The 25,379-nt window shown below is 35.0% G+C and overlaps 1 protein-coding gene across 6 annotated transcripts in view; it reads left to right on the forward strand.

Moving 5' to 3' along the window:
• LOC150100731 (plexin-A2-like) overlaps nt 1-25,379 on the forward strand; it is a 992,258-nt gene that overhangs the window by 808,023 nt on the left and 158,856 nt on the right. For all 6 annotated transcript variants that reach the window (XM_090402045.1, XM_090402043.1, XM_090402046.1 and 3 more), the window contains 3 exons: nt 11,496-11,632; nt 18,052-18,243; nt 23,656-23,749. In XM_090402045.1, the coding sequence (XP_090258171.1) occupies nt 11,496-11,632; nt 18,052-18,243; nt 23,656-23,749 (423 nt within the window). The remainder of the gene's footprint in view (nt 1-11,495; nt 11,633-18,051; nt 18,244-23,655; nt 23,750-25,379) is intronic.

Raw genomic sequence — 25,379 nt, forward strand, 5'->3', positions numbered from 1 at the left:
AGCTTCCTTCTCATTGGCTCTGGATGAATCAACTGACATAACAGATACAACTTCTAATTTTCATTTGAACTGTTTCCATAGACTTTGTTATTAATGAAGAGCTACTAGCATTAGAGTCATTGCATAACACAGCCAGAGGTCAAGACATTTATGATGCAGTTATGGAGGAGGTAAATGGTACTAGTGATATTCAAACAGTCTTAGTTGGCTTACTAAGTAAGGCTGGAATCAATTGTACTGAATTGTACATTAGGAGGCTCTGTGTGTTAAAATTCTGCAGATAGAGGATGTTATGAAAACTGTAATTAAGGGTGGAAATCGGGCCTTGACACATTGCAAGTTTGTTTCTTTTCTAAAAGAAATGCAGACAGAATATGACGATTTAGTGTTGTACACAGAAGTATGTTGGCTAAGCAGAGGGAACTGTTTGAAATGGTTTTTTGCTTTGAAGAAGGAAATAAAACAATTTTTAGAGGAACATGAGAAGACAAAGAACTAATCATAAAACCATGAGATCCTCATTCTAACAGCTTACTTGCCTTTCTAACAGACATCACACACCACATAAATGAACTCAAAGTGAAGCTACAGGGACGTAACCAAACAATCTCAGATTTAGTTGGACACCTAGATGGGTTCATAAGTTAACTGAAGGTTTTTAAATTCACCCTAGTCAGAGGAAACTTGGTACATTTCCCTTCCTGCAGGGAGTTGATGGAGGAGAGCCATGACATTGACTTCAAGTTTTCTGTGGCAACATTTGACAAACTTTTCTGTGGCAACTTCAAGTTTTCTGTGGCAACATTTGACAAACTTTTGGAACAATTCAGTAAGCGATTTTCTGACTTCAGTGACAATCTGCCACAACTGACATTTTTTGTGGCAGATTTAACAACCCAATGAAATGCGGCATTTTCAGAGCAGCATGACACTATTCAATTGGAGTTGTGCGACCTTCAAAGTTACCCCTTTTTCCAGTCAGGTGGAGATAGGCATTGACTTTTAGAAACTGGTACCAAGGGAAAAATATCATGCACTGAGTGATTTCAGCTTGAGAATTGCATCTATGTTTGGAAGCACATACATATGTGAATGCACTTTTTTCAAGTATGAGGGTGGTTAAATCGTCGCAAAGAAGTCTACTGACTGATGACCACCTTCAGGATTTGTTACAAACATCGTCATCAGCGTTGAAAATCGACTTTGATGAACTTGTTGCCACACATGAATGCCCACAGTGTTCTCATTAAGTTGTGTTACATGTAAAAAAAAACCAGAAATATGTAATTAAATTTAATTTAACAACTTATATTTTAATCAATCAAGTATTTTATATTGTTCTCCCAGTAGTAAAACAACTTAACAAATATAGTAATTCAATACATATAACTATTGCCTTGAAAAAATGCAATTTATTTTTTTCAAGTGCGGTTCAAATGAAGTTTATTTTTTTAAAGTGCAGCCCATGACGCTACCACTCATCATATATTGGTCCTCATAGAGAAAGAAGTTGGCCACGCCTGTTCTAGGTCATCTCTGACTTCAACACTCTAATTCTTAATCTTCCTACCAATTTTTTTTTTTCTACATTCTTGGTATCAAACAGTTCTGCTAACATTTCCTTTCTCATTCTGTTAAGTGACTATATACCACCTTAGATTACTTCTTCTCATACATTACTTAATGCTAACAATGTCAAGTTCTATCCTAATATCTTCAGTTTTAATGATTTCCAGTCTTTGATCTACTGTATTATTTCTCACTCTCAGATCCAAGAGTTGAAGTTGATTTGAACACTGTCTTGTACACTGCTTGTTGAATATTTTAGCTAATTTCTTTCCTATTCCATAAATTTATTCAGCTGACTCCCCACCATACTTTTGCTTATTCTGTGGTCTATTTCCATATTTAATTTGCCATATTCACTAAAAACTGTGCCTAAATAGTTGAAATATTTTACCTGTACTATAGGTTCATTTTCTCCATTGAGAATACAGTTGTTTTCCATGTTTCTGCCTATTTTCATAGTTGTAGTCTTCCCTGTTCACACCCTCCTTACACAGCTTAGGGATGACCTCTGGTTCTCCTCTGATTTCCCACCATTTTATTAAAAACCTCTTCTTCAATGTTGATCCCATATAAACCCCTTGCTGACTTGTATTTCTCTATCATATCATCCCTCCTTTGCCTATCCACTAGACCAGGGTTGGCCAACCTTTTATAGTTCATGCGTCAATTTTTTCATTTTTTTGTTAAGATGCGCCATACAAACTTATACCACTTTTCAGCACTTTTAAAATATGGTAATATGGATATATTTAACAGTTATGCATAAAATGATTTATTATATATATGGTAATATAGACACTTTTAGCAGTTTTAAATAAAAGGATTTCATATAAAGACAAGATAAACATTAATCATTTTATTGACTTTTGAAATTGCTTTGCTTTTGCTAAGCTTGTAATGTTTGGAGTTAAATCAGTTACAGAAAGCATCAAATAGTTTTTCAAATTTGAATCAGTCAGTCGCGACCATAGTTTGTTCTTAATCATTTTCATTTATTAAAATGCTTGTTCGCATCCGTATGTAGTTCCTAAATGACAGATATAACTCTGAGCAAATTTTCTAAGTTCTGGAAAATGTTCACAGGGCAACGATCGCCAGAAATTAATTATATCAGAAGCATCTGGGAGTGATGGAAGTGCGTTAAATTTCATTTTCAATAAAGAATTGATTCTGAGATCAATAAGTTCCATTTGTATGTTACTAGGCATCACAAGATTTTTTGTTTGGTAAGTGAAAAGGGATTTATAAATACAAGTATGCAGTCTCCTTCTTCGGCAAAGTCACTAAAACGAATGTTAAAGGACTCCTGTAATAATCTGAGTTTCTCAGTATAGTCTGTAAAGTTGCCATTATTTTCAACAGATTCACTATGTTCTTTTAAAAGTGGAAATTGACTTAAATCCCCATTTTCTAACTGGGAGATGAACAGTTTTAATTTCATTTTGAATGCACTGATGTCATTTACTAAGCTAGTAAATGACATCAGTGCATTTGTTCTTGCCCTGCAGTTTCAAATTTAGATCATTGAGGTGGCTGGTAACATCAACTAAAAATGCTAAATCAAATAGCTATTTCTCATCACATAACAGGGCTTTTTCCTCATGCAGCTCATCCTTATCTTCCAGAATATTAGAAACACTTTCTTTCAGCTTCCAAAATCTACTGAGAACTTGTCCTTTAGAAAGCCGGCGCACCTCACAATGAAGGATGAGATCACCATATTCCATATCTAGCAGTTCACAATATTCTCTGAATTCTCTTCTGTTTAACCCTCTTGCTCTAATTTTATTCACACACTTTACAACTGGTATCATAACATGCTTCAAATTTAGAGTTTTTCCACACAGAGATTCTTCATGTATAATACAGTGATACTTTTGTAGAGAATGACCTAAAAACCTTTCAAGTAAAGTTACAGTCCCAGAAACTCTACCTATCATTGACGGTGCTCCATCAGTGCAAATATTGATGAGCTTACTAGAATCTAGTTGTTGATTTTCTAGACATGACTTTACTTTGTCAAATATGTCTTAACTATTTGACAAACTTATTGGTCTTGAGTCACTTCATGGAAAAACCCTCTGGTTTTTCCATGAAGTGACTCAAGACCGATGAGTTCTTCAAAGTTCTTTTACCATCAATTCCTCTTATAAAAATGCTTAATTGGGCTACATCACATATGTCAGCGGATTCGTCCAAGGCTAAAGAAAAGAAAGAACAAGCATGAACATGGTCTTTTAATTGCTCAGTAACATCATGGAAGTTCTTCAATACATCTTTTAATTGTTTGCTTGGACAGAGCAATTTGGTTTACTTTTCTTACAACATTCTTATCACCAAGACATTTTGCAAATTTTCCGAGACAGGGCTTAACAACTTCCTCTCCATCAGAGAAAGGCTTGTGTTTTTTAGCCAACACAAAGGCAATTTCATAAGACACCTCCAGCATTGCCACACTTTCACAACTTCGTTTCACAAATATATTTTCTCCTTTTTATTTCTTTTAATCACCTATTCTTTCCGCAACTCAGACCCAGAAACTAACTTCAGTTTTTCTTCTAATTCAGCTTGATGTTTTCTATAGTGTCTGTTAAGATCATGTCTTCTATTATCTGAGAGAGTGCTTTCACAAACAATGTACAATGGTTTTCCTGAAGGACCTGCAATAAATAAGAACTAATTTTCCCACAGTTCATTAAACTGGCATTTGCTATCACCTTCTGCTTTTCTTCTGCTCATTTTCTTTTGCAAAGTAATGGGTAACTGACTGTAAAAAAAATTACTTCAAAAAGTAAAGCTTATTATTAAATAATTTATTTAAATTATTTTATGGTTTTAAACATTATGAACATTCAAAAACAGTTCTACAAGTTTAAGATAAGATTCCTGTTTTCATGAAGGGCTAATGCAGTTCTATAAGTTTAAAAATATTATATATTTTTTCATAGTGTTTTCGTCTCTCTCCTGTAATATATTATGTCCAATGAAATAAGAGATCACTTCCTGCCATAAAACAGTCGATCAGCTGGCAATCACACACACAACCCAAACATCCTCATTACGAAAGCTTTGCTGATGATCAGTTAAATTTTAGGAATAAATCTACTGTACATAAATAAAAAGGAAAGATATTGTATAAAAAAAAACATAAACACACACATACAAATACACCGAATAATTGCAGGTTTCAGTAATCAGCAAATTAGGGGAGAAGGCAAGAACTTGACATACGCGTTCAAAATGAAAAAAATTATTTTTAAATTTACAGAACTATATTAAGCCTTCATGAAAACAGAAATCTTATCTTAAACTTAAAGAACTGTTAATAAAAACATATAAGTTCGAAAACACAGAATTGTTCACTCACATCGAATTAGAAGTTCATCGAATGTTATGACAAGAGTCAGCTGTAAACTGATTGTAACTGGTGACGCATGTCAGCATTTGCCCGTTTCTGTTGCTTCAAGATCAAACAAGTATAATAAGTGTGCACTCTAGAATTCAGTGGTAGGTTAATTGTGTGTTTATATATATATAAATCGTATACAACATATTTTAAAATTTTTCTCTGGGTTTCAGTGTGCCACTTCTAATCATGCAATGCGCCATAGGTTGGCCACCCCTGCACTAGACTCTGTAAATTGCATCTTCTCAACCTTTCCTCATATTCACCATTCCAGAGATCAGAAACTATCTTAGTCAGTCACTTCTGGACCCTTTCCAGCATCTCTTCATCCTTTTGCAAACCAGTGCACAGTTGTCCATGTGTGGCTTATATACAATGGAACAAGAATTGCCTTACTTCTACAAGTCGCTCCTCTGCATCATTCTCAGAATTCGTTGTCTTGTCCTCACAATTTTGGCAATGTGTCATCTAATTTTTATATCCTTATCCACCATCATTCCAGAGATCAGCAGACACCACACCCATGAAGTCTTTGTCTTGTTGTCCAATTCCCCATTTTGATATTATGATTATTACTAGAAGACTCCATGGAGTCAGACTCATCTAGGAGGTCCCTATGTCATACACACTCAGCTTATCATATATCCCCACCAAGCATAAATTTTATATCCCATCTTTGTTTCCCAGTTTTTAAAACCTTACATTTTGCAGGGTGCTTAAGGGTCAAAGCTGTATAACTGAGAGGAGACTTCTGCATAGCCTTTAAAGGAATGTGTAGAACTGACCGGGACTTCTGACCTAATGTCCAGTCCTCACCTTCGCATTTTGCACTCCGTTAGTGCAAAATGCGAAGGTGTATCTACATGGATACTGAACAAACGAGGATGGGCTGGCAATTTGGGATTTAGCCAACCAAATTGTAATTTTTAATGGCCACAATATAAAATGATGGTACAACATGACAGAATTTCATGCAGGCTGAGGCATTACCCAGTTAAACAAGGCCCCCATTGTTTTTGTGAGGAAACCAGGGCAAACAGCAAAAATGTCAGCTGTTGGAACAAATCTTGAAACATACCCCAACTCAATATCACCAGAGTTCAAGATCAGTACTATCAACATAAGAATCCTGAATGGCAATGAAATGGAGCTAGCTGAGGAATTGGATATCAGATCGACATAATAGGGGTGACTGAAACAAAAATGACAAAACCTGGTGAGATCTTTCTGAGCAATGCATGCAAAAAGTTATGTTCAGGCTATGACATTCAAGGAAAAGGAGTAGCCATAGTATTCAACACTAAATATGAGACTAATTTTGAATGGCAGGCAATATCAAGTAGAGTGATATGGGCAAATATCAGAATGGAGAACTAGACAATGAGACTTATTTGTGCCTATGGTCCCACAGAAGGTTCTACTAAGATAAAAGTGGAGAGATTTTTTGAGGCTTTAGAGAAAGCAACTGACACAATGAAAAAGGAAAAATTGGTCCTTGTTAGGGATCTAAATAGCAGAGTAGGAAATGATTGTCAGGCAGACAAAAATATTTTGGGAAAATTTGGAGAAAAGAGCAAAGCTAATAATTGCAAATATCTGTTGGATTTCTGCTCAGGACATGGACTGGTTATTACTAACACAATGTTCCGACATAAAAATGTGCACAAATTCACATGGAGAGAAGAGGCAAGGAATAAGAAAAATCTCATTGACTATGTTATTGTTGATAGTGATGTTTTCTCCCTGGTGCAGAATACCAGAGTATACAGAGGATTTGAAATTGGAAGTGATCACTATTTAGTCTTGAGCAGCATAAAATTGAATTTCATATTGAAAAGAAGAACATGTAAGAAAGCTTTAAAAGGAATAAAAGTTGAACTGCTCTCAGATGTTAACTGTAGACTAAAATACACAAAGATCATTCAAGAAGAAATGAAAGAGTTTGAGAACAGGAGACAAACCTTGGAGAATCAGTGGCAAGCCCCGAAGAAAATATTCATTGATTCAGCTGGAGAGGCATGTAGTGAGGTTGTCTGCAAGGATAGAAAAATCAGAATTCCATGGTGGACACAGCAAGTTAAAGAGTCAGTGAAGGAAAAGAAGAAAGCTTATCAAAAGTTCCTGGCAAATAAGTCATCTTGTGCTCTTAGAGAATAGAGAGACAAATGTAAGAAAGCTAAACACCGTAAACTATGTAAAATTAGCTAAACAATAGTCATGGGAAGAACATAGAAAATAAATATCAAGAAGGTGGTAAGATATTCTGGAGATTGTTGAAAAAGCTCAGAAATGGAGAAAAGAGTGCTGTATATTAATGATATTGGTGAAGATTTAGATGGAGATATTCAGTTGTTTGCAGATGATGCAAAGTTGGGACGAACCATAAAGGGTCGTGAAGATGTTGTGGCCTTACAAGAAGACTTGAATAAATTGAGTGATTGAGCACGGAAATGGGGATGTGAGTTCGATGTTGCAAAATGTAAGGTTTTAAAATTTGGAAAACAAAAATGGGATGCAGAATTTATGCTTGGTGAGAATATATTGTTGGAGGTAGAGGAAATAAGAGATCTGGGGATGATAGTGGATAAGGATCTAAAATTTAGTTGACACATCGCCAAAATTGTGAAGACAACACAAAGGCTTCTGGGAATGATGCGGGGGACACTGACGTGTAGAAGTAGGGAGATTCTTGTTCCGTTGTATAAGGCTTTGATTAGGCCACACATGGACTATTGTGCCCAGATGGTCACCAGATTTTCAGAAGGATGAAGAGATGTTGGAAGGGCCCAAAGGCGACTGACTAAGGTAGTTTCTGACCTCTGGTATGTCGAGTATGAGGAAAGATTGAGAAGATGTAATTTTCAGAGTCTGGTGGATAGGAGGAAGAGGGAGATATGATAGAGACCTACAAGTTGGTAAGGAGTTGTTATAAGATCAATGGTGGAGAAGTTCTACAGAGAATAGTGGGAGATCAGAGGAGAACTAGAGGTCATCCCTGGAAACTGTATAAAGAGGATGTGAGTAGTGGAATGAGAAGCAGGTTTTATCGTGCAGAGTTGTGAATGATTGGAATGCCTTGCCTGAGAGTGTGGTGTCTGCAAGGAGTTTGAGTGTGTTTAAGACACAGTATGATGAGATGTGTGTGTGATAAAAGGACCTCCCAGATGAGTCTTTGACTCCATGAGGTCTTGGGGTAATAATAATAAAAAGAAATTAGAGATGATAAAGGTGATATTAAAACTGGAGAAAAAGATATCCTTTATGTATGGAGCAGTTACTTCGAAAAATTGCTAAATGAAACAATCAATGACGACACAGTAGTGAAAAACGCTCAACAGGCATGCAATCAGGAATACATATCCATACTGGATGATGATACTTCTGCAGGCAGAAGTATCATCATCCAGTTACCCTTTCCTCACAGAGGTTCTCACTCTTTCATTTCTTCTCACACTAATGGCAACCACCCAGGTGATCACTTCATGGTCACTTATCAACTTCGTTATTTGACAACTCATTTATAATAACATCCTCTGATGAGATGATCAAATTCAAGACCCTCAAACCTCATATGCCCTCTGTGACATACTGCCTGAGGTAGTTGTCATTCAAAAACTCAAACTCATTTTCTTCACTTCCATTTGCAATGTTATCATTCCAGTGTATATTGCCACAATTAAAATCACCCATAATAATCACCAGTTTCTTATTTGCTTGGCTAATTTGATTATATGTTTCGTGGGTTGTTACCATCCGCATTACCAGGTCTGTAACAATACCTGACTAAGTATTTCATTCTATTCACTTCTATCTCACCTTGTACTGCCTCAAAACCATTTCCCATGGCACTATTTCCCTCTTGTATCTCTACCTTGTATGGACATAACTCTTTCTCTATCATAAATAGCTCTTCCCGTCCCTTTTTATCCTTTCTATCTTCACAAAGCACATCATACCCTTCCATATCTATTCCTGTCAGGATGTCATTCTCATCCACCCATGTCTCACTTATTCAATTAATGCAACTATTTCATTATCCTTGTTTCTTATACTTCTAGCATTTGTTAAATATAACAGCTCCTTCCTGGTTCTATAGTAAGTTTCACTGATACCACTTATGTGACTTCTCCATACTCAGCTTGAGGCATTTCTTTTTCTCCTCATTCATATTAGAACCTTTTTCAAATCCAACTATTTTCCATTGATCCCAGGTCATCCCCTTCTCTTTTTTTGTCTACACACACATTCACATTATCTTGGAGCATCAACCTTTGTTATTCAGTGTTCTGCTCTCCTCCCTGTATCCCTGTTTGTCTTGCACACTTGTTCTCTCATTCTCTATACTCATGCTACCCACTCTTCATTCATTCATAAGCACCACTTCAATCTCTTCTTTCTTACTCTCCTGCTCTTTCACATCATTTCTTACTTGATCAGATTCATTCTCCATTCATTTCTCTACCTTCTAGCAGCCTCTCCAAATGACTCGCACCAAAACCATTCAAATGCAGTCCATCACTCTTATACAGTTCAATTCGTCCTTCAAACTCATTCCATATATTAACAAACTGCACTCCTTTCTCTTCACACATTTCCACTAACATGTCATTCACAATCTTTGTTCTCTGCCTCATTTCATCACTGTTATACCTGAGCCAAACACTGGCTACCTTTCCTGTCACACTATTATCTTTTACCCTTCTCAACAACCTCCTGATATTCAATCTTACATGTTCCTTGTTTTCGCTCAAGGTCATTTGTCCCTTTTATCACTACCAACTCTTTTGCTCGTTTACTCATTATATCCAACGCTTCAATCACTCTATTCATTTTACCTCCAGGAAAACCAACCTTATGCATCTTCTCAATTATCACACCTCTAATAATTGAATCCCCATATGCTACTTTCATCACCTCTTTCAAACCGATATCGTTCGTTTTCATTATTTTCACTTTTCCATACATATCTCAAATTCTCTTAATTTCACTCTGCATCCATTTCATCTTAACCAAATCAGCTTTCAAATCTTGCGTCACATTTTTGCTCTCATTCACTTTCTCAGTTTTATTGCCAGCCACAGATACTTGTTCGCCATCAACACAACTCACTGCCTTACCTTTAATTTCACTCTGTTTTTCAATTCCGCTACATTCATATTGCTTTCATCTTTCTTACCATCAGTTGTAAAGTTCATCAGATCACTTGTTTGCCTTTTACAGAACTTTGTTACCATTTTTTCGCTGCTCTTTTACACTGTTCCTCTTTTCTATCAGGTGAGTATTCATCCTCCTCATGGCATTCTCGCTAATAACACCTTTCAGTTACCAATACATTTCCACTCATGTAGTTCTCAGATCACACTTCACACACGCCTTCTTTTGTCTACCTTAAATATCCATAATTTATCTACATAATTGAATAAATACATATAGCACACCTCACATTTCATGAAACGACTGAAATCAGTATTAAATTCCTGCAAAAACAAAGTTGTCACCATCTTTCCTTCGCCAGTTACAATACTAAACTTTAAGTTTGATTTCGTCAACAAACTTAAACTAACAAGCCCACACACTAGAAATATTGCAAGTGTACAATTTTTACAGCAACTCTTACTCAAGAACACAAAATTATTTACAATTAATTATTCCAAAAAAAACTTATCTGATATGGGATCTTTTTTTTTTTGTACACAAACATTCCAACAAAATGCCTCAAAAGAATCATTCAGTATTTGTTTGCATAACTCTATTTGAAATTGCCTGCCATTCTAGAAATTTACCCTTCATGTTTAGTATTGAATACTATAGCTACTACTTCCTTTCCCTGATCATCACTGCCTGAATGTAACATCTCTTGTAGTTCTTATTTGGAAGAATCTCACCTACTTTTGTCTTTTTTTTTTTTTTTTTCAATAATACTGGTTATATGGATGTGGCAAGTCTTTAATTCTTCTGCTAGTTCCACCTCTTTTTTTAATTGATACATTTTATGTTAATGGTGCCTATGTCGAGTTTGAGTTTTTCAGTAGTTGACTATGCACTGTTCACTCTGGTTCTCTAATGAAAACAGCTGAAGCAAAGCCCTAGCCAGCAGGACCTTTTATCTTGTTTCACACTGGGTTTGCATATTGTCTGCCACTTAAAAACATCAGATATATCACAATGGGATTGGAACTAGACCCTGTCAGTTGTAATATATAATGCTTGCATCTACTGAGCTGCTCAGTTATTCGGGAAACAGAGAAAAACATGAAATATATAATGGACAAAGCAAAGTATAAGCACATTAAAAAATTTGATTTTACAGATAAAAACAACAAGAAATTTAAATTAAGAGCTGCCTATATTTTTTTTTACTTGAGGAATGATTTAAATGTATCACAAACTCAAAAACTGTTAGATTTTTAAAGCAAATCTTATAGTACTCCCAACTTTAAAAACATTGGTTTCTAAATTTCAAATAAAAATATTGTAAAAAAATGAAATTCTTGATGTAAAGTTTTTTCTTCCTTTCTAGAATCCAAGGATCACAGATATTAAACCTGCAAAGGGACCCAAATCAGGTGGTACGGTGATGGAAATATGGGGACTTTATATGGATGCTGGAAGTAAAGTTGAAGCATATATTGGAGCTCACAGTTGCGCTGTTACAAGGTTCGTCTTTAGCAGTTGTAAAACTTTTATTATAGACTGCATATAAATATGTCCAATTTTCATTATTTCTGTTTTTCTGTTATTTTATATGGCACCATTCAACTCTATTCTTCCTATTGCCATCCAATTTCTCTAAGCAGTCCAACAGATTTCTTGGAGCTACTTCTGAGGAGTATAATAATGGTTGTTGGAGATGTATTTTATTCTTTCCAAACATCTTCTGTATATTATTATATTGGAACTTCCATGGAGTGCAATTGCCTTCACAGAAAGCCCAACTAACTCGTATTTCCACAATACCTATCATATCTCTCCTTAAACACATTCATGACATTGTACTCCTAGCTACCTCTGACAACCCATTCTACTCCTTCATCAATCTCTAAACAGAAAGTCTCCTGTCCTCGCATTCTTGTTAACCATCCTTTTATGCAACCTTGTTCTCTCTCTGTCTTTTCTGTCATATATCGGAAAATTTCTTAACCTATAAAACATCTTTAACTTATATTTGTTGCATCTCATCTCTTCCTACCAACTAAACTTTGTTACTCACAAACTCATCCTCATAGGAAGTACTCTTATACATTTATACACATACCACTCAGCATTTTGGTTACTCTCCTCTGAATTCTCTCCAGGCACATTCTGTGCATAATAGATGTAGTTGTTTCAAAGCTTTGCAGAGGAATAATACCTTCCTTATGTGTATTATCATTACATTCTTCAATATTCAAGGAATTCTTTGATATTATGAAAGTAGCCAGTTATACCTGTCTACTTTTGTAGTATAACCTTTGAAGTTCTGTTCCCTGTCCACCATTATTATTATTATGGGCGACTCCAGGGAGTCCTTAGACTCATCGAGGGAGGCCCTAAACATCATGTCCACACAACTATATGACATTCTCACAGTATCTATCATACCTTGCCTTGAACTCACTCACCGTCATAGCACCCACAACAGACTCTGGCAGCTTATTCCACTCATTTACCACTCTAAAAGTAAAGAATCCGGCTCTAACATCCCTGCTGACCACACTCTTGCCCAGCTTCCATAGGTGTCCCCTAGTTCTCCCACCACCAGTCCTGATCTCAAAAATATCCTCTGAATTAATCCTATAGAAACCCTTTAGCAATTTGAATGTCTCAATCATATCTCCCCTTTTCTGCCTATCAACTAATTTCTGCAACCCACAAATCCTCAACCTGTTCTCATATGGTTCATTCCATAGACCCGTTATCATCTTAGTCACTCGCCTCTGGATCCTCTCCACCTCCTCCCCATCAAGAAGGAACCTAGGTGACCAAATCTGGGCACAGTGGTCGAGATGAGGTCTTATCAAGGCTCGGTACAGAGGTACAATAACTTGCTTATCTCTGCTTGTCAAGGTATTTTTCAACAACCAAGTGACTTGATGAGCTGATTTAGCTACTTTCGCAATGTGCCCCCTAAACTTCATCTCCTTATCCACCAACACTCCCAAGTCCCTGGACTCATCAATCTCCTGGAGTACAGTTCCACCAATGTGGTATACTGCTGCTAATCTTTTCACCCCAAAATGCATGACTTTACATTTTGTCACATTAAATTGACATCCATTCTCCTTAGCCCAGAACTCCAATCTATCCAAGTCGTCTTGCAAGATTTTGACATCTTCTGCATTCACTATTATCCTACCCAACTTTGCATCATCAGCAAACAAATGAACTGTTCCTCTTAGATCCTTCCGTATATCGTTAATGAACAAATTAAACAGCAGTGATCCAAGAACAGAACCCTGCGGCATACCACTAGTCACAGGCCATCTTTTGGACTCTACTCCTGAATAAACTACTCTCTGATATCTCCATCAACCTATCCATCTCACCAACCCTATATCCATTCCCATATGTTATAGTTTATGGATTAGAATTCCATGTGGTATCCTGTCAAATGCTTTAACCAGGTCCAGCAGTATCATTGTAAACCCATTACCCTTATCCAGTTCAGCCATCACTGTGTTATAAAACTTGAGCAAGTTACCGAGGCATGATCTACCCTTCACAAAGCCATGCTGTTCCCCGTACAGTATCTCATTTTCATCAATCCATTCATGTATTTTTCCCTTGGCTACTTTCTCCAAAACTTTGACAACGACTCCTGATATGCTGATCGGTTGGTAATTTGCAACAGTTGTCTTGGATCCTCCTTTATGCAGTGGAACTATTTTCCCCTCTTTCCACACCTTCGGGACTAAATCAGACCCGAGACTCAGATTAAACAACATGGTCAAGGGCACTGATAATTCTTTAGCCGCTTCATGTAAAACCCGTGCCGGCATACCATCCAATCCCCCAGATGTATTCACATTAAGGTTCTGTAATAGACTATTCACCTCCACTTCGTTCATCACAATTCCCTTATAAACTAATGGTTCCTTCATTTTTACAATGTCACCACCTGGATGATATACTCTTGCAAGGTGCTTACTCAGTAATTCCATTATACTGACTGATTCAGTGACCTCCTTACCATCATCATTCCTTAAAATCATTTTGCCATGTACAGTTTTTTTTGCTTGCAGCATATTGAAAGAACTGTTTGGGATTCTCTTTAGCTTGCATAGCTAGTTTCCTTTCATAATTCACTTTTGCGTTTTTTTACCACACTCGTTAACCTTCTGGCCTGTGTTTTATACCGTTCGTGTGCCTGCAGGTCACCTTTTTCTTTAAATACCCTCCACAGTTGTGTGTCTTTTTGCAGCTCAAGCTTAATGGTGTTATTCATCCATTTAACCCCTACTTGTTTTACTATTCTGACCCTAGGTATACAATCAGCCATAACCTCCTGTAAATGCTCCTTGACCACTTCCCATGCTCTATCGACATCCAGCCCTTGCAGTTTTACATACCATTGCACTGATCCAAGCAATCTCCTAAGCTTGTCATACTTGCCAGCACAGTAATTCCACATATACCCTGTCTTAATCAAAAATTCCACACCTTTAGCCACCTTATGATCACTCTCACCAATAGGTGGCAACATGGTCATATTCATTACAGTCAAATTCTCAGATGGTATTACCAGGTCAAACACTCTCACACCCCTAGTATTTTCAATTACGTGCTGTTTCAGATAGTTATCCCTTAATAATTGAATAAAATCCATTTCCTTCCTCACATGTGTCTTCTCCTCCTTCCAATCAATGTTACCATAGTTGAAATCCCCAATTATTCAGGATTGATTATTTTTACACATGGAATTTATTTTTATCTTAGGGAACAGATATAAATTCTGCGACAAAAAGTTCAAATATCGAAGGATGAAGGAAATTCCAAATAACACAGTATACTTTAAGTCAAGTGATACAAAGGTAACTTCTTCAGAGTTAATCCACTAATGGCTCTACAATCGGCAATAAGGGATTAACAGTGTAGGAGAGTAATAACATGATTAAAGGCAGAATGCCGATGTTTTGATTCATAAAAAATCCTAACGCGTGTAAGTATTTCATCCACTTTGGCCAGTTGGCAAGTTAGTTGATATTTCTTCAAACTAGGATTGCAGTGGAAATGCTTACTGGATTGGTCCCCCTTTTGTGGAAACAGGCCATACCATGGAAAGGTGGGATTGATTTAGCATGGAGAGGCTTATCCATCAATAGCCCAATAATTGCTGTGCCAAATTTGATATGAAAATAAAAAGATCAAAACTCTGAAAATAGTAACATGTTTTAGTTATTTAAGATACAGAAATAGGATAAGCAAAACTTAGTATACTGTCTGTAATATAGCAAAGTAGGATGCTAATTGAATATAACATAATCAATCCACAATCTCCAAATGAATCTGCTCACATTGAAAAATTAAGTTACTCAGTTGCTGTGCCAAATAGAGGTATGGGTAACTGAATGTATGTTTACATTACTGTCGTCTCTCTTATGACATAGTATGTGTGTTACTAAAAATCACCACACTGAAATTTGTGTGATAAAAATAGCAGGCCACATGGGAAAAAATAGTCAGGGGCAGAACACTGAAAACCTCTATAGTTTCATAAGTAATATACTATACAGTGTACTACCTCTTCTAATAAATAAATGCACTACTAAATACTGGATTTCTTTAGTCCTTGTTCTTATTGACTTTCCTGCTGCTGAACAACTTTCTTTTATTTTCAGTTTTCTAATGGTGCAAATGTGGATTTTTTTTAGTCTTGTTTCTCTTACAATATCACATGTTCTCTCATTTCTTTCAAAACATTTTATTATTTCAAGCTTATCTTCAATACTTAAGGCTTTCCTTTTACCGTTCACTACTAGGATGCTTACTCATGTTTTTTGCTAATTTTTCAGGTGTACCTTGGATATATTATTATTACTACGGGCTACTCCACGGAGTCCTTAGACTCATCGAGGGAGGCCCTAAACATCATGTTCACACAACTGTTCAACACTCTCACAGTATCTATCATACCTTGCTTTGAACTCGCTCACTGTCATAGCACCCACAACAGACTCTGGCAGCTTATTCCACTCATTTACCACTCTAAAAGTGAAGAACCCAGCTCTAACACCCCTGCTAACCACGCTCTTGCCCAGCTTCCATGGGTGTCCCCTAGTTCTCCCACCACCAGTCCTGATCTCAAAAATATCCTCTGAATTAATCCTATAGAATCCTTTTAGCAATTTGAATGTCTCAATCTCATATGGTTCATTCCACAGACCTGCTATCATCTTAGTCACTCGGCTCTGGATCATCTCCACCTACTCCCCATCAAGAAGGAACCAAGGTGACCAAATCTGGGCACAGTAGTCGAGATGAGGTCTTATCAGGGCTCGGTACAGAGGTACAATAACTTGCTTGTCTCTGCTCGTCAAGGTATTTTTCAACAACCAAGTGAGTTGATGAGCTGATTTAGCTACTTTCGCAATGTGCCCCCTAAGCTTCATCTCCCTATCCACCAACACTCCCAAGTCCCTGGCCCCATCAATCTCTTGGAGTACAGTTCCACCAATGTGGTATACTGCTGCTAATCTTTTCACTCCGAAATGCATAACCTTACATTTTGTCACATTAAATTGACATCCATTCTCCTTAGTCCAGAACTCCAATCTATCTAAGTCATCTTGCAAGACTTTGACATCTTCTGCATTCACTATAGCCCTACCCAACTTTGCATCATCAGCGAACAAATGAACTGTCCCACTTAGACCCTTCCCTATACCGTTATATGGAACAATGATATGTTCCATATAACGTTCCATGTTCCATTAGACCCTTCCCTATATGGAACAATGACAGATTTAGTGTAGTCTCTGTTGGAGGTGGGGGGGGGGGATGAGTGTGGTTTGAGATTTCAATATACTTTTTTTTTTTTTTTTTCAATTTGGTAGATATTGTACTCATTGGTAAGAAGGTTGTGCATGTCTTTAAGTTCTGGGTGAGGGCATTAGTACTAATCAATTTTGTCCTGATGTATAGGATTTAATAATGCCACATTGTAGAAGGGAGGTAACTGTTGGGAAATGTTTCTACCTGTGTGTGTGTATTGGAGGGGGGGGGTGTAAATGTAAACTAAGAATGCCGAGAATCCATCAAGTTGGCATGTAATTAATGCATCTAGGAATGGGAGAATTTCCTCTATGGTTTCAGCCATGAGCTGAGAACATATGGCTCTTAAGATCAAAGAAAATACTCAAAGCTGTTTTTGCAAACTTTCAAATTGAAAATCAGTACAAATCAAGAATTATTATTCTTGATTTGTACTGATTTGTTAAATTATAATTAAAACTTGCACATAAATAACTAATACAAAGTACATATTGCATGATCATTTAATAAACTATACTTTTTATTGAATATTGCCAATTAAGTTTTAAACAAATCTTGGAACTTTGTTATAAAATGTTAAGAGGAGAACCTCCATAGCTCAGTTCGTTTCGACAGAGCCCTTTGGTTAGAAAGACCTGAGATTCGAATCCCGTCTGACACAAAGGCAATGGGAAACCACCTTTTTTATAATAATTCCCTAGCATTGCTACCCCACCAACCATTGGTTGAAATAACACGCACAGAAAATTTGAAAGAAAATGCTTGAACAGCATTTTCCTTCAAAGTGCCATTGCCATGAAGGAAAATGCTGTTAAAGCTATATCATTGCAAACCTTGTTAACATAAAATAATATAAATTAATTACAAAGTAATTATTTTAAAAAAATAATGCAACTGAGTTCTCATATCTAATATAATAAAAAAAATAAAGTATGCATTTTCAAAAGTTTATTTTATTTATTTTATTATATATATATATATATATATATATATATATGTATATATATATATATATGTATATATATATATATATGTATATATATATATATATATATATATATATATGTATATTTGCTGTTCTGTTAAGATTTTTTTTTTCCCCTCAGGCGCAATAAAAACACAGTAGAATGCATCACATCTCCATCTTCAGGTGCAATAGAAGAAACCGTAAGGGTTAAATTTGATAATGGGCTTCGTGTATTTGATGACTATAAATTTTTGTATGTAGAAGATCCTGATATTACTGAAGTGGTTCCTGGCTCAACAGGACAAAGAGGAATATCTAGGGGCATACCCAGGTTAGTTTCTCAAAATGGATAATAATCAAAATGTGCTAAATGTGAGATTTTTATTAGCTTTATTTCATATTTATCTTTCAACATTCCTCAAAGTGATTGTGGATATTCTTCTTGAGATAGCTGTTAGAATGGATTATTTGGTCTTTTGAAGTGTTGATGCAACTGATATTCCGGCCACAAAAATTCTTGTAGTACATCTTCTACTTACTCCCTTCATATTCATAGACTTGTTAGCAATCTTCTATCAGCCTGATAGAAACTGTCCAAAAGTAAACCAGTGTAGGTATGGATGGAAGTGTAGCATTACTGTTCCTCAGAGGAACGGTATTCACACTATGAGATGTATGTAAGTTTCATTCCACTGTGTTATGGTCGTATTTAGTGTTTGGCTACTTCAAACTCTCATTATTCAAACTGTTATTCACATTTCTTATGGCAGAACATATGAATTATTTTCAGTTGAATGAATATCATTGATTGGCCCAATATATTTTGAAAGTACAACTGTTAGTTATTCTGTAGACCAGCTACTGATATTATACTGCCTAAACACTTAACACATTGGAATGATTCAAGGTCAAGGTCCTGTTTAGATAAGTGGATACTGTCTGTGCTCTCCAGGAATTGGAAGCTGGCATTAACTCTCACTATCACTACAGCATGTTATTTCTGAATGTTTTCAAGAGATGTTCATCATCCAGTATAAGACTACTTGTTGGAGACGTATTTTTTACATTATTTCTGATAGGTGGTGGGATTTTCATGAAAAGAAAAGATGTGCTTGTGTTCTCTCTCATATATATATATATATATATATATATATATATATATATATATATCAGTGACGTCAAATGCCCATTTAGATGTTCTGTCATGTTGCTTATGCAACCTGTGCTACAAAATTCACATCGCTTTAACTGTATAATTGCATTGTTATTGATGTGCGGAAGTTTTAAGAGTGAACAGTGCTCATCTTAATTGGTCCAATGCAGTTAATTGTAGGATAACTTTACATACTTAATTGACAATATAATTTTAAATATCGAAAAACATAAGGGCAAAAAAGGAACAACAGCTATGCTTCACGTGCACCATTTATATGAGAAGCACAAAGGGTTTACACTTCATGGTGAGATTAGATTATTATTGGCAAATACTAGAGCAAGACACAGATCATTTGAATTTTGATACGATTTTTAAATACCATATACATACAGAAATCAGAAAAAGTAATTACTTGAGAAATTATTATTTTTCTGGATTGAACCAAAGAAAGGCTGAAATAACTTGTTTTACTTATTTATACAAAATTTCCAATCTCCTTTGACTATAATTAATCATACAATTCACAAAAGCTTTGACAGAAAACAGGACATGCAGTAGATCATCAACACTGTTTCGTATTGTGAATATCAACAACAAAAAAAAAGTTATAAATTATTTATAGAAAATTACTTGTCTATATTGGTGTTCTAAACACATCAGTTCACACACACACACACACACACACACACACACACACACACACACACACACACACACACGTAAAATAGATTAAACTCAGAAAACAAAACCAGCAAACTCATGACAATGTTCAGTTGGATTGGTTGACACAACAACCAGTCACAGCCACTGATGTCTAGGTGCTATTATCTCAGCACTCACCGTGCCTCGTCTTCTGGGGGGGGGGGGGGGTTAAAACCACTGGAAAGCTAAGAATTTGACTCTCTATGCCATCTGTAAGTCTGTTCAAAGGACTCAAAAGTGTAAGTATTTGTGATGGCGCACTCGGGCTATTTACGTGAATGTGATGCAATGTTTTGTTTAATTTTAGCAATTGCACAAAGCCAGGAAACAATTAGAGAAGTCTTTAATGGGAATAAATACAAAAATATAAGATCGGTGATATTGCTATTCCATGTATGTGCGCCACAAAACTAGCACACACCCTGAATATTTACCCCTGATATATATGTATATGTATGCAAGGATCAAAAACAAATCAGAACTCCATAGTACATGCAAGAAATAGAAGCAGTATTGGGGAAAAAAGAATACAAGATCTGAGATCAATCGTGTGTGTGTGTGTATATATATAGAGAGAGAAAGAGAGTTACATAACAGAAATTGGAATAGGTGAAATTCTTTAGAGGTTTGTGTACAAGGAGTTAAATGAAATTATCCACATGTTTAGACTAGCAAATAATCCATTACTACATATAAACTTACCTTGGCAACCATGAAAAGTTAAGCAAAGAGAAATACATTACATGGTGAAAAGGCAAAACTTCTCATTATCTTTGAAATCCACTTCATTCAAATATATGCAAACCTATCTCCATTTTCAGTGTTACTCATTAAAACTTTCAGTTTCACATGTGTTTACTCATTTCACTTTACCAATTCACACTCCTTTTTGAAAGTTTTGAAAGTATCTGTGCTTATGTTTGCGATGTCCCATTTTAGATTGTGTGTCCACTATCATTTCTTCATCAAATATCTTGCAAATTAATCTATTTTTCAGGGCTTCAGTATTATCAGATCTTTTTTTTTTTTTTTTTAAGTACTGCTTCTTTCATTTCTTGCATGTACTGTGGAGCTCTGATTTGTTTTTGATCCTTGCAGATAACTTCACCTTATACTTTCCTAGCTGAGTCAGTGTTTTCTTTGGAGTTTGTGTATGAGTCTCCAAGGTTTGATTCTTGTTTTCAAACTTTCATCCCCTCCCTCCCTTAATAACATTTGTATATTTGAGTCTCCAGCTCACCTCTGAATGAGCTCAACTGTGATTCTTTTTCAAATTTTTTTTACACACTTTTCTTTTCAATATAATATTCAGGTTTATCATGCTTAAAGCTAAATAGTGATTACTTCCTGTTTCAAATTCTCTGTATGATCTTATGTCCTGAAGCCACATGAAGATATCACTATTGCCAGTAACAGTTTGAGACTTTTCTTATTTTGATCTTTTCATTTGTAGAATTTGCAGTTGTGCTTCATAGCCATTTTAATATGATTATAAGAAAACAATTGCAAAAAAAAAAGAACATCAATTCAATTGAAAGCACATGATATTTTATACATTATCAACTGAAGGAGAATAGCTCCACCTGTGTTAATAGATATCCAAAAATACTTACGATAAAATAACTTGGTTAATAAAATATTTTAAAATACAAACAATTAATTACAATTTATGGAACACGTGAATGGTGAGTATTAGTCAGGATAACTTTCCAAAGTTTAAGGCAATCGTTTTTATTAAGGTTCGGATTGTGAATATGCACTTCACAGCTCTCTTTGTACAGTCTTTCCAGAAGAAAATAACTTATGTAACATGCGTGATAATGAATAGTCTCTGTCACGTGAATGTGTAACCTTAGCTACTAGATTGTTGACAACGTTTTTATGTTCCTTTCAATTTGCATTTACTAGTTTTTTTATGTTTTTCCATTACGCCTTGAAAAAGCTAGACAGTTTGCTAGCAAAACTGGTAGGCAAAGAATGTAAGATGTTTGTATGCATTACATATGGTCAGCATTAAAACAATAAGTTTGTATGTTTAACTTATGTAACACTTTGGTTTTGTTTCACTATTGTTTTATAGTTTTGTTTTGTAGATAATGCATGGTTTGCTAAACCAGATTTATTGTGTTCTTTAAGTGAAATATATTTTTGATGTTCTTCAAAATGACTGGTGAAAAATGACCAGTCTGTCTGTAATAACATAAGCTGCAAGAGCAGAGAATTCTGTGAACTCTGACTTTTAAACTTGCAAAATTCCTAACTAATCTTCTCTCCTCATTTACAGGAAATTTTACTGCTTTCATAAAAAATTCAATAGATTTTAAGAATAAAATTTCAGAATTATCCTTATAACCCATAGAATCTACTTAGCATTGATGTAATCTAGCTCGTTACGAATATCTCTCTGAAAGATACTGACTTTCCTCCTGATATTGTAAAGTTATTTGACTTTGTCATTAATTTAAGATATTTCAGCTGCAAGAACAAATTGTATAAACAGAAGGAATAGCTATGGAGTCTCCCAATTCCCCAACTTTAGCTAATTACTTTATGGAAGAGCATATTCTGGATGTTTTTTTCACCTAAACCATCGATTTGGTACAGATATGTTGATGTTTTTGCTGTATGGAATTCCTTATTTGATCTTCATTCCTTTTCTGGATGTTTAAGTATAAAGAAAACTCATACTGGTAACATTATTCCAACTCACATAATCTTGTCATAATATTGCATATTTAAGAAATCTTTAAGCTGCTTTTATTAGCTAGTTTTTTTTAAGACATAAGACAGAACTATTTAGTTCTGTCTTGTGTCTCAAAACACACACAGAAACAATTAAAACATTAACTATTCATTTTCATAACTTTCTTTCTGTTAAGTAGTTCAAATAGATCATAAGAGCATGTTATTATTATTTTTATTTATTTATAGAGAATTTCTGAATTATAAAAGCATTCAGAGGTACAGATGTTTTTGCTGTATAGAGGAAAATATCTGTATTGCAATTGCAAATTATTTATTTACTACTGGCAAATCCCTAATCATTTTCAGACTGATTCTGTTGTTTCCAGAGTACTACTCCAAGAGTTATAATTTATATATACATTTTTTGTAATGGTGTTTACTAGTATAATGTTTTCAAACTACTTTTCTGTAGCTTGGTTAGTTACATGGTGTGTCTGCATACATGCACTTATATACTACAATTATAAAAATTATAAAGCTGTCTTCACTTTTTTTAAATAGAGCTAATGCTAGTTACTTTTTCTTAAAAGTAGCTAGCTACTTCTCAGTGCTGACTAGAAATTATTAGAAATCAGTGGAAGTGAGCAATAGGAAAACACCTAAAAGACATGGATAACATTAATAAAATGCATGTCATATTACGATTCACCAGTGATACTTCTGTCACTGGTGCATCAGTCATACTTCTAACTAGAAGTATGACTGATTCTTTAAAAAATCAGTTTTGGTGAAAAAAAATTTATAAGTATTTAAATGATGAACTGATTTTTAAGCTCAAGTTTGTTCCCAGTGATAACCTTTAGATGTTCAGGTAATCATGTCACTACTATCACAATAGAGATATTATAATAAATAGTATCCTTCATGTAACATGAATGGTATTTGATTGTACTCTTACTTCCAATCCTGTAATCAGAATTTGTTGATAATTGCTAAGTTGTTACATTTGAAACAGCTTAGTTTCATCAACAGATTAATCAAAAATATTCTTTAAAATGCATGTAAACTTGATTATGATTTCTGAATAACTTAATTCCAGCTTTTGTATTTTTATGTATATTATTAGAACTTATTTAACCAATTTGTTGATTAACCATAATAATTATATTTTCTTGTAAAATGCAATGTTTTTTTTTTTAGTGGAGGTATTACAATACATTTCAAAGGAACCAATCTGAAATCAGTTGCAAACCCACAGATGTATGTCATTGTGGATAGTAAACAGTTTAACAGTGTAAGTAGATTTAGTTGATGTACTCTGCTATCAGAATACAGATATAAAAATTAATATTAACATTTCATATTTATTGTGTATAATATGTGACATATCCACATCTTTATTGGTACATGGTGTCACCCCCTTACATGTGTGTCCCACTGTTAAAAAATTAGTAGAATTAATATATTTATTTAATCCTCTTTATAGAGATGATCTCTGTTCAACTGTGCCATTGTTAATAGTTATGATAATATTAAATTTTATTCAATTTATCCTCATTTTATGAGATTTCTCTATAACAATTATTTTTATTTTCCGAGTGCTTTTATTTATTGCACAAAGGTTCACTTGGATTGGTGCAATGACTTCTTCTTTTTTACTATTTCTTTCAGAATCTTAAAAATCACTGACTCAAGACCAAAATACAAAATAAACACATTTAATAAAACAAAAACAATATATTTACACTTCAAACAACTTTACATAACTATAACTAACTACAGAATTAATTGGATCCAAGGCCTTTTAAAAATAAACTTACACTTAAGACTAGACTAAACACTTTGTTTGCACAATGATAAAATGTTCATAGCCAGTTTCTCTCTCTGTCAAGGCCCTTTTCCAAAGATATATGACTTTATTCTTCATTTTCATAGGATCCTTTCTCATCACTCATGTAGCACACATTAATTCTTCCTGACTCAATTGCGTCTTCTCTTCAGTAGAAATAATAGTTAGATCCCGGCGTCCTTAAGAGAGATGAAACTTCCTAATCGGTGTTTTCTCGAACATTCCTTTAGAACGTAAATTGCAACTTCTTTTATTCACTAATGCTTATTGACAGTCTTAACTCACCCACTTTTAACTTATGGATCTGAGAGCTGGGTCAGAAGTAAAACACTTGACCAAAGACTAGAGACTGCAGATATGAGAGTCCTGAGAAAGATTATAGGTGTGAACAGATGGCATCAATGGCAATATCATATTAAAAACGAGGATATTAGGAAAGAACTTGACATCGTCAACATCCAGGAATGCGTTAGCAGAGCTAATCTCAGGTGGTATGGTCACTTAAACAGAATGAGAGTGAAGAAAGATTAGCAAAACAAGTGTTCTCTGCCAGGTTGGCAGCAAAACGACCCAGAGGAAGACCAAGATATAGGTGGATTGATAGGTACAAAGTGCCTTACACGATAGAAATATAAGATCTGATAATGTTGGAGTGTTGACAAGTAACAGACTGATTTGGAGGAAAATTGTAGATATGAAGTTAGTAATGATGTAATTTTTTTCATGTAGTACTATCATATCCTGGACACCCCTTGAGGGTACGTGGCAGGAATTTGATGATGATGAACTCTCCCACTTTAAAAAATTCACAGTTTTACGATTCTCTTTTCGGAATCTACTATAAATCTTCCAATTAGCGTTTCCTCAAATATTCCTTTTAAAACGATTTATAGCAATATTTTCTTTTATTTATCAATACTTATTCCACTTTGAAACTTCATAGTTCCAGGATTCCTTTTTTGGAATATACTATTAATTTTCCTCTGACTGTCATAAAAAAAAAACCAATTTCCTCCTAATCTAAACGTCTGCCTACTTGTGTTCTTATTTCTTTCCGAACGCTCTCTTGTTTACT

This window comes from Typopeltis vanoorti, chromosome 12, assembly GCF_054136105.1.
Source record: "Typopeltis vanoorti isolate ZY-2024b chromosome 12, IOZ_Tvanoo_1.0, whole genome shotgun sequence".
NCBI classification, from domain to species: domain Eukaryota; kingdom Metazoa; phylum Arthropoda; class Arachnida; order Uropygi; family Thelyphonidae; genus Typopeltis; species Typopeltis vanoorti.